Source organism: Natator depressus, chromosome 7 (assembly GCF_965152275.1).
Source record: "Natator depressus isolate rNatDep1 chromosome 7, rNatDep2.hap1, whole genome shotgun sequence".
Taxonomy (NCBI): Eukaryota; Metazoa; Chordata; order Testudines; family Cheloniidae; genus Natator; species Natator depressus.
Genome location: NC_134240.1, coordinates 32851204 through 32861815, shown reverse-complemented (window position 1 = coordinate 32861815; position 10612 = coordinate 32851204). Strand labels below are relative to the sequence as shown.

General features: G+C 56.1%; 1 protein-coding gene across 1 annotated transcript; it reads right to left on the bottom strand.

Moving 5' to 3' along the window:
• Positions 1-8422: 8422 nt before the first annotated feature.
• KCNK7 (potassium two pore domain channel subfamily K member 7) lies at positions 8423-9989 on the bottom strand. The gene is made up of 3 exons (XM_074959785.1): positions 9665-9989; positions 9056-9451; positions 8423-8682 (listed from the first exon to the last, which is right to left on the bottom strand). The coding sequence occupies exons 1-3, from the start codon at positions 9987-9989 to the stop codon at positions 8423-8425; spliced, it is 981 nt and encodes a 326-aa protein (XP_074815886.1).
• Positions 9990-10612: the final 623 nt, after the last annotated feature.

Genomic DNA, 10612 nt, shown 5'->3' with positions numbered 1-10612 from the left:
CATGCACAAATCACTGTAATTTATTTATGTAGTTTAAAACTGTGAAAAGTGATGTTAACATACAGGTGAACCCAGGAACAAATGTTTACTTGTTGGGGGGGGCGCTCCCCAACTTTTTCCTTTTTCAAGCAGCAGCAACAACAACAACATGCTATAAGGACAATTGCCTGAGCCGCCCCCCCCCATGCCACAAGAGCTCTGCTGAAGCCAAAGCCTGAGCAATGTAGCTTCTGCTTCAGCCCCATGCAGGGGGGCTTTGGCTTTCTACCCTGGGCCCCAGCAAGTCTCATGCTGGCCCTGGACCCCTGGTTGAGTACCACGGCTCTAAGTCAGATTCAGAGGCTCTCTGCTTGACACCTTTCCCCCCCCCCCGGAGCAGTGGGTGCCCATTGCCGGATGCCTGAGCCCCCTGCTGGGGGTCTGCAACGCCCGGGCTAACTCCCGCCCTCCCCCTGTCTGAGCCCCAGTAACCTTGTCAGTGAGTCACGAACAGGCCAGGCCAGAGTAACCCCCGCCCCCACGACGGTTAAAATGTGCGGGACGTGGGTGGGGGCTGGTGGTGGGGGCGGCTGCTGCTGCGGCTCCAGCGCCCGCGCCAAGAAACGAGTCAGAGCGTCAAACCCACCCGCGCTGCGTCCCCGCCCCCGCGCGGGGCGCGCCGCTCACGCCTCTCCTTTGGCTCCGCGTGCAGCAGCAACTTCCGCTCGCTCGCGCGTAGGCCGCTTCCGGGCTTATCCCCAGCCCCATTGGCCGCCGCCCCGACCAATCCGAGCTGAGTCCCCGTCTGGCTCCACGGGGGGGCGGGGGTCTGTTTCTAAGAGCGCACGCGCCGGGCCTTGGTTTTTTTCAGGGCGCATGCGCCGCTTCGCCCGTCTGGCGGGGGCGGAGTCGCCAAGCAGGAGCCCAGCGACTGGTGCTGCGCTGAGGGAGAGCGTGGCGCGAGCAGGGCTGGCGTGATCCACTCCTCCGCGGAGAGGGGGGCTCTGGGGAGGCCATAGGGTGACCCCGATTTTTGGGTCCTTTTCTTATATAGGCTCCTGGTCCCCCCCCACCCTCCGTCTTGATTTTTTCACACTTGGGGCCTGCCCCCGGGCGAGGTTAATGGAGCCAGCGCTTCAACCCACAGGGCAGAGCCCAGCTGCGAGGATCCACCCTGGGGGGCGATTTCTAACTCCCATGGGCGCAGGAATCTCATGCGGGTGGGGGGAGGTTTAGCAGGGAGGGAAACGCCCTGGGGGCCGGAATGGCTGCAGGGGTCCTCCAGCCGGTGCCCAGCACGGGATGCTGCTGCTGGGGCTCAGAGCGGGCACCGCCAGCCGGGCACAGTCCCGCCTCGCATTCGAGACAAACAGCTCTTCGCCCCCCGCGCCTTAGTTTGGAAATGGAAAACCAGGAGCCTTGGGGCTAAACGACTGTACTCACTTACACTGGAATGTCATGCTGAATTTACCAGCATCCTCGTAGCAGTACACCCTCCCCTTCCCCACGTGCAGTAATGAAGCAAACATAACCTACCTCATGGAAGGTATTGTCCCAGTTTTACAGATAGGGAAACTGATGCACAAAGACAGGTGGTTTATTCAAAGCCACACAGGGATGAGGAGTCCTGACTCCCAGTCCTCTCTTCGTCCTGAGAGACGGTGGTGAAAAGCCCCCTACCCCCAGCATAGATTGGGATGGGAAGGAATACACCCTCACTCTCCCCAGAAGACATCTGCAGCTCCTACAATAAAAAATACTAAATCCAGCAAAAGCTGTACGTAGCCAAAAAAAGACCCACCAGCCCACAACAGCTGTACCACGTCAGCCCCAGAGAGCATCACTGGCAGATGGCTTTCTATTGCTTTCACAGAGGCTTTTATACGGGGATCCTTTCCTGTCATGCTCAGAGGCACAGCTAAACCCTCCTCAAACACTCCTGATAGGCAGGGACCCAAGCAAATTGCAGCACCCCAAGCATTTCTCCCTTCTTTGTGGTCAGCACCCAGAAGCAAAGTAAGCAAAAACAAAGCTGAGGAAGGAAATAAACCAAAACGTTATAATGACAAGATCCCTAGCCAAAGCAATACGAGTAGGTGACGTTAACCAACAGCTGAGACCAGTGGCACATGCTTGGAAGGGTTTATTGTTGAAAATTATCTCATGGTTTTGACCGATGGTGGCCCAACTAGATTTAATGCAGCAGATGACCGTTTTTCTTGCTTAGCCCTGGGAATTATAACAGCAGATATTGCAAGTAGATGCAACTGGAAAATGTGTAAGGAGGAAGGAATGGGAGTGATCATTTGCCTACACTTATTACTTTTCAAGGACGAGGTGAGTTGAAGGTAATGAAAAATGACCCCCCTGGTATTTTCAGAAAGCTACCTGGGAACTATTTACAAGTAAGTTACTGATTTTGTGAATGTTCATTGTGAGAGTGATGACAGAGAATTTCAATGACAATGTAATAAAGGAATTATGGCTACTGTAGCTGTTGCTATTAAATAGGATATTGAAGTACGTATCCCAAAACGATACCCTCCCTTCCATGGTAGAATGTGGTGTGATGGTAGAATGAGGTAAAATGATAGCTAAGGAATGGAACAAAGCTTATAAATAGGCAAAAAAGACAATCAATAGTAGAGATCTAACAAAGTAAAAAAGTAATAAGGAAATAGCACAAAGCATTATTAAAAACAAACAACTAAAGAACAAAGACAAAGTTGGAATCCATGCTGTGGGCAGGCAAACATGCCAAGACATCAGAAACATTCAGGCTAAGCCCTGGTCAGTCTACATTATAAACTTCGCTATAACTACATTGCTCAGGAGTGTGAGAAATCCACACCCTGGAGTGACACACTTATACTGACCTAACTCCCCGTGTAGACAGCACAATGTCAGCAGGAGATCTTCTCCCATCCACATAGCTACCGCCTCTCAGGGAGGTGGATTAACTTCACTGATGGGAGAAGTTCTCCTGTCAGTGTAGTAGCGTCTTCACTGAAGCATTGCAGCATTTTAAGTGTAGACCTGCCTAAGGGCATGGCTACACTTGCAGATGTAGAGCGCTGTGAGTTAAGCCAGCCTTCGGAGAGCACATTAGGGAAAGTGCTGCAGTGTGTCCACACTGACAGCTGCAAGCGCACTTGCAGTGGCATTGGGAGTGGTGCATGATGGGTAGCTATCCCACAGAGCCCCTCTTCCCATTCTGGTGCTGTGACTTGTGGGAAGGGTGCAGGGGGTGCTGGTCATTCTGGGTCCTGTTCCAATGCCCCGTGATGCATCGGTTCACATCCCAGCAATCCCTGTGCTTCTGTGCTTGACCCCATCTTTCAGTGGTTTTTGTGCTGCACACTCTGTCTTCCCTTTCGGTCTGTGGGAATGGAGCCCGAACTGCTGAGGAGTATGCTGACGAGTCTCGCCAGCATGTCACGTTTGGCAGTCGAGTTACTCCTTAAGATCCAAACTGACAGCGAGGACTCCGGCGATATTGATGCGAGTAACACATACAAGACGAGACTTCTTGTGGCAGTCACGGACATGCTCACCACTGTGGAACGCCGGCTTTGGGCTCGGGAAACAAGCACTGAGTGGTGGGATCACATCGTTCCGCAAGTCTGGGATGACGAGCAGTGGCTGCAGAACTTTCGGATGAGAAAAGCCGCTTTCACGGGACTGTGTGAGGAGCTCGCCCCAACCCTGCGGCGCAAGGACACGAGATTGAGAGCTGCCCCAATGGTGGAGAAACGGGTGGCTATTGCAGTCTGGAAGCTGGCAACTCCAGACAGCTACCGGTTAGTCGCTACCCAGTTTGGAGTGGGAAAGTTGACCATTGGAATTGTGTTGATGCAAGTTTGCAGGGCCATTAATTGCATCCTGCTCAGAAGAACTGTGACTCTGGGCAACGTGTGTGACATTGTGGCTGGCTTTGCACAAATGGGTTTCCCTAACTGCGGAGGGGCGAAAGATGGGACGCATATTCCAATTCTGGCACCAGCCCACCTAGCCTCCAACTACGTTAATCAGAAGGGGTATTTCTCGATGGTTCTCCAGGCGCTTGTGAATCACCATGGGCATTTCATTGACATTAACGTAGCCACGTCCCACGTCTCATTGGGACTGACAAAATAGAAGTTCTGATCATGAGAAAGCAGCTAAAAACATGGTATGAAATGGAAGGGTTGCCATAGAAATGCCCTTCAGTGAACAGGAATTCAAAAGTCTCGTACAGAAGAATATAAAAGAGGAATGGCAAAAAAAATTGGGACTAATGAAAGAAGAGAAAGGAGATTTTTTGATTTGTGCCCTACAGTTGAGGATAAGGCCATTCTTAAGGGCCTGACCTAGGACAATGAAGTGACTTTGTTTAGCCTGTTAACTGACCACTGGGGCTTAAACAAAAATGTTTTTTGAATAGACAGACACAAGGATGGGCAATGCACGCACTAGAGGGCAGAAGAAACGAATCACCTGTGATGGGTACATAAGGGCTTTTGATAAAGGCATTCTAATGTCTTAAGGTAACAAAAGTTACATTGTTATTTAGTAAAAATAGCGGGGAAATGGGGTAGTGGCAGCAGGGCGTCGTTACATTACCTGAAGGGCACAGGGCAAAGTAAGAGCGTATAAACCGCTGAGTATTGAGGAATCATAACTGCTGGTGGCAATGGACTATTCAGTCAAGTCTGCTTCACCATTAAAAACAAAAAAAAAGAAAAACCCAGTGGCGTCTAATAGAGCAAGGGGAGAGGGTTGGGAGCCAGGACTCCTGGGCTCTATCCCAGCTCTGGGAGGGAATTGGGGTTGTGGGGTCGGGGGGGAGAAGGGAGTCAGGCCTCTGATGAATGGCCCTCTCCAGAGCCGATGAGTTGACATGAAATCCCGCCCCCCAACCCTCCTGAGGGCAATGAACAGGCCCAGATACCATGGAGCTGGATAGAGGCGCGTGTGGGGATGGATGGAGGGCTGATGCTCACCTGAGGCAGAGCAGAGGCTATGGCTCATAAACTTTAAGGCCAGAAGGAACCAGCATGATTACCTAGTCTGATCTGCACATTGCAGGGCACAGAATCTCCCCCCCCCCCCATCATTTGCCCCTAACCTCTGGCTAAGTTACTGACTTTGAGTTACAGAGGATCCACAATTTACTCTAGTTCAAACCAGCAAGTGACCCATGCCCCATGCTGTAGAGGAAGGTAATAAACCAACAAAAACAAACCCAGGGACTATCTGACCCAGGGAAAAATTCCTTCCCAACCCAATCAGTTAGACTCTGAGCATGTGGGGCGAGACCCGCCAGCCAGACACCTGGGAAAGAATTCTCTGTAGTAACTCAGAGCCCTCCCCATCTAATGTCCCATCACTGGCCCTTGGAGAGATTTGCTAGTATCAGTTATGGAGGGCCACACGCCATTGTAGACAGTCCCATCATACCATCCCCTCCATAAACTTAGCAAGCTCAGTCTGGAGGCCAGTTAGGTTTTTTGCCCCCATTGCTCCTCTTGGAAGGTTGTTCCAGAACTTCACTCCTTGGATGGTTAGAAACCTTTGACTAATTAGGAGCCAAAGTTGTTGATGGCCAGTTTATAGCCATTTGTTCTTGGGTCCACATTGGCACTTAGCTTAAATAACTCCTTTCCCTCCTCTGATGTGTTTATAGTGAGCAATCAGATCTTCCCTCAGCCTTCATCTGGTTAGACTAAACAAGCCAAGCTCCTTGAGTCTCTTTTCCATTCCTCGGACTGTCCTAGTAGCCCTTCTCTGCACCTCTTCCCATTTGAATTCACCTTTCTTACACACAGGAGACCAGAGCTGCATACAGTATTCCAGATGAGGTCTCACCAGTGCCTCGTACAACTGTCCTAACACTTCCCTGTCTCTACTGGAAATACCTCGCCTCATGCATCCTAGGACTGCACTAGCCTTTTCCACGGCCCCATTATGCTGGCAGCTCATAGTCATCCTGTGATCGACCAATACGCCCAGATCTTTCTCCTCGGGAGACGTCCCCAGCTTATAGGAAAAGCTCTTGTCGCTAGTCCCTGTGCACGGCCTTGCACTTTGCAGTATCACATTTCATCCCATTTCTATGATTCCAGTTTTCAAGGCTGTTCAGTGCCACCCTACAGCCAGAGCCCCAGGCGTAACCCAGTGCCACCGACCGACAGGATGGTGCCTACAGAGAACCCGACTCCTGGGTTCTCTCCCACTGGGGATGGGCAGTGGTTAGCGGTGGGGTGTCTCATCCGCTGCACTGACTGTCCCTCCCCCTGGACCCTCAGCTTCTCCCCCTCTCTTATTCCCCCCATGTCCCTTCCAAGGGATTGTGGGGGATTTGGTTAGTTTAACTCCCCCCCTCCAGGATTAGTGTGTTAGGGAAATTACAGTGAACATTTAGCTCAGTTTAATTCTCCCCCCATACACACCCCTCCCAGAGCTGGAGACAGAACCCAGGCATCCTGGCTCCCAGCCACCCCTGCTCTAAGACTCCACTCCCCTTCCAGAGCTAGGAAGAACCCAGGAGTCCTGGCTGCCAGCCCTCCCTCCCCAGACTCTCTGGTCTTGGCTGGGGGGGGGGGAGGGGTGGGCTGTGCCCAGCAGGATAGAGGAGAAGGAAGAAGCAGTTCCAGATGGTATTGAGCCATGTGATGAAGAGGGGTGTACATCCAAGGCAGACAGGGCAAGCCGGGCACAGTGGTTTTCCCATACCCAGGACAAGGGGATGCCAGCCACCATCAGGGCCCCACCCCGCACCCTCCCTGTGGCCCAGGCCCATCAATGCTGTCCGGCGAGGGGATCCGCACATGGAGGTGCTCACCTGAGAAAGGAAAGGATGAGTGCAGCACTGCAAGCTTTTTCCACAGCAGTGCCCCTAGCTGGGAATTTCCTTGCAAGAGTTATTAGAAAAATAAAAATAAATAAACCACCACCACATTGTAACTGGCTGTCACGGACTCACAGATCGTGCCCACTCTTGGCCCCGTGTGGTCTGGGTGTGTGTGTGTGTGTGCCCCTTTCAGTGAGACAGCCCTTTTCCCGGGGGTCCACTCTCTCTCGGGGTTAAGCCCCTCCACCTCCTGGAGCCGCACCTCTCTGAGCCTTAGCACACCTGTTTCTTGCCATGGGCTCCACTCACTCTGGACCCCCAGGGCCTTCACTCCCAAAGGGGATGATGCCACCCTGTTCTCTAGACCAGAGTGACTCTCAGCCAGCGTAAAACAGGAGGGTTTATTGAGTGTTGAACACAGCACAGGCAACTCTCAGGGCCTCAGGCCTGGCCTCCCTCAGCACAGCATATCCAAGTCTCTCCTGCATCCAGGTGGGCTCTGCCTGCTCCTTCTCTCCAGCCCAGAGCCCCCCTGCTTCCCAGCTGGGCATCTGATATCACCAGCCCCGCGTCCCGCGCCCCACCTCTGTCCATTGTCTTCTCTCCAGGTACACAGGGGGGTCGCCTGGGCCTCCTCTCCTCTCTTCGCAGCCCATTGTCCTCCCACTGGCCAGACCCGGCTGTGACTCCTGAGCTGGGCCTCCGGGTCACCAGATTACCAGTCGCTGGGGTCTCCATTCTCCACACCAGTGGTTGAGGTCCCAAGTTCCCTCGCTGGTCCTCTGTAACAACAAACTCCCTCTCCCATCACCTTGTTGAACACGTAGCACCTAGGGAAACTGAGTCCCACCCCCGCTGCTTGCCAACCCTAGGAAAGCCAAGCAAATCCCCCATAGAAAACAAGGAAAACAAGAAACTCCCCCACTTTGTCACAGTGGCATTAGGAACTTTTTACCTATATTGGACTGTGCAGATCCTGGATTAGAACCCAGAAGTCCTGGCTTCCAGCACCCCCTGCTCTAACCTACTAGACCCCCTCCCTTCCAGAGCTGTACCCCTCTGGGAAGGGAATTTTCAACTCCTTGGGCCAGGAGGTATGAGTGACCATAGGGCCCAGATGCCTGGTGGCCTTTGCTGCTCCCCTGGTCTGTGAGGCTGGCATTGGCCTGGCTCCGGGACAGGCGCAGGGTCCAGGACTTACCCCCTTCTGGGCAATTCCTGGGGGTGGGGGGATAGGACACAGGAGGGCAGCTTGTTTACTCTGAGGGTACCAGGTGTCTACCCATCCCCATCCAGCCCAGTATCTCCCCCTCCCCTGCCCACTCTGGGTCACACTTGTGGGCCATTCCATGCCAGTGTCTCCCCTCTCTGTTGCCCCAGATCCAACCCATGGGATCAGCCACCCCTGTATCTCCCCCTCTCCCAATGAGATCAATGGGCTCATCCAGCCCATATTCTCCCCCCCCTTCCTAGGACAAAACAATGGTACCGGTACCAGCCTGGCACCCCCACTCCACATGCCCATGGTCAGTGTCTATTCTGTACAGTTTCCTTTATTGATGCATGAAGGGAGGTGGGGGGGTGGGGGACACAACACATTGTCCATGGAGGTTACCCAGAGGGGCCGTCAGGGGGCGCCGCTCTCCCATCTGCCTCGTTGTCCGCTTGACTCCAAGAGGGGGGGGCCCCACAGACAGTAGCCAGGCCCAGCTGGTCACGGCTCAGGATCTCCAGCCGGTCATCGTCCTCATTGGAGGGGGAGGCAGGGGCTTGTGTGGGGGCAAAGAATCGGACAAGGCTGTGGACCTCATGCAGTTCATAGATGGTCTCCAGGGCCAGCAGCATGGCTAGGAGCCCCAGGAGAAGGTAACCTGTGGGGGGAGATGAGGATCAGGGTGCTGAGATGGGATTTCTCCCCTTTCCTCTGCAGCACAGCACCCCTACTGACCCCACCGCCTCCCTGCAGCACAACACCCCCTACAAAGCCCCCGCCCCATCCCTGCAGCACAGCGCCCCTTACTGACCCCACCCTGCTCCCTGCAGCACAGCGCCCCCTACAGAGTCCCCACGCCTTCCTTGCAGCACAGCGCCCCCTACTGAGGCCGCCCATGTCCCTCCCTGCAGCACAGAGCCCCCTACTGGGGCCCCCATGTCCCTCCCTGCAGCACAGGGCCCTCTGCTGAGCCAGTCCCCCCACTCTCTGCAGCACAGCATCCCCTAGTGACTGCCTGGAGAATGGCTCACAGGTGATGCTGATTTTGTAGAGATGACGCAGTGAGGCAGGGCTGCTGCGACCTGGCACGTAGTCCCCAAGTCCGATGGTGCTGAGTGAGATGAAGCAGAAGTAGACGGACTCCAGGAAGTTCCAGCCGTTCTCCAGGGCCCAGAAGCAGAGGGCTGGCAGCAGGATGAAAAGCCCCAGCACGCTCAGTCCCATGGTAGCTGCGTGGCCCAATGCTGCGTGGCCCGGAGGGATGCCCCAGTGGGTGTGGAGATACTGAACAGGCCGGTGGGTCAGCAGCCCCATGAGTCGCTGCAGAAGACAGGTGGCCAGGAGCAGAGTGGCTGGGAGTCCCAGGAGGGTGTAGAAGATGCAGAAAACCTTCCCCCCATCCGACAGGGGCACCGTATGGCCATAGCCTGGGGGGAGAGAGTCAGTGGGGAGGGGGAGGGGGAGGGGGTGGTGCCCCTCCCTCCCAGCCAGCCCACAGCCCCCCGCTCCCCCACCCTGGGCTCCCTTCGCGCCCCCCCCAGTGCCCCTCACTCTCAGCCCGCAGCCCCCCGCTCCCCCACCCTGGGCTCCCCGCTGCCAGCTCCGCCGGCGCCCCTCACCCCGCCTCGGGCCGGCCCTACCCGTGGTGCTGAGGACACTGGCGGCGAAGAAAAGCGCCGAGCTGAAGTCCCAGTTCTCGTCGTCGGAGACGTTGCCCAGCGCGGAGACCCCGGAGCTGTCGGCGCCCAGCACCCGCTCCAGCAGCCGCTCCAGGCCGGGCTCCGACACGCAGCCCTGGTGCTGGCGCAGGAAGCCGGCCCTGGCGCCCCGCAGCGCCTCCCGGAGCCCGGCCTCCTGCGGCGCCTCGACGCCCGCGAAGACGGCGGCGCCCAGCAGCAGGAAGAGCCCGTAGGAGCCCAGCAGCAGCCAGTAGCGCCAGGGCTGGGGCACCGCCGGCAGCTCCATGGGGCCAGCCGGGTCGGGCGCAGGGGACTGGGGCAGCGGCCGGGCTGCTGCTTCCTGGCCGGGCCCCACCTGCCGCAGGTGGAGCCGCCTGGCCCCGGGCCAGGCGGGTGCAGCCGGTTCCTGCCGCAGCTGCTGAGCTGGGGGTGTTAACCCTTCCCGCGCCGGCCTGCCCGCTGCCCGGATCTGGCCTCTGCGGAAACCCCCGGAAGGGACCCTGCAGTCGGATCGACTCCCTCAGTGCCCTGAACCCAGAGAAACAGCCCCGTGGGGAGGGTGCGAGGCTGGGAGCCAGGACACCTGGGCCCTACGCCAGCGAGGGGAGGGGAGTGGGGTCTAGTGGTTAGAGCAGGACCTTGCGAGCCAGGACATCTGGGTTCCACGCCTGGCTCTGCTGCTGACCTTGGAAAAGTCTCCCTCATTCAGTGCCTCAGTTTCTCCTCGCAACCGGTGTCTCGTCAGACTGGGAGCTGTTGAGGGCAGAGGCTGTTTCTCCCTGTGGGTCTTTGCAGCAGTGGGGACCCCAATCTCTGCCAGGTGCTGCACAGACCCCCCCCAGGGAGAGCAGCCCCTGACCTGAACAGTTCCAGCCCCAGTCAGATTAGACAAAACCAGGATCATTCCCT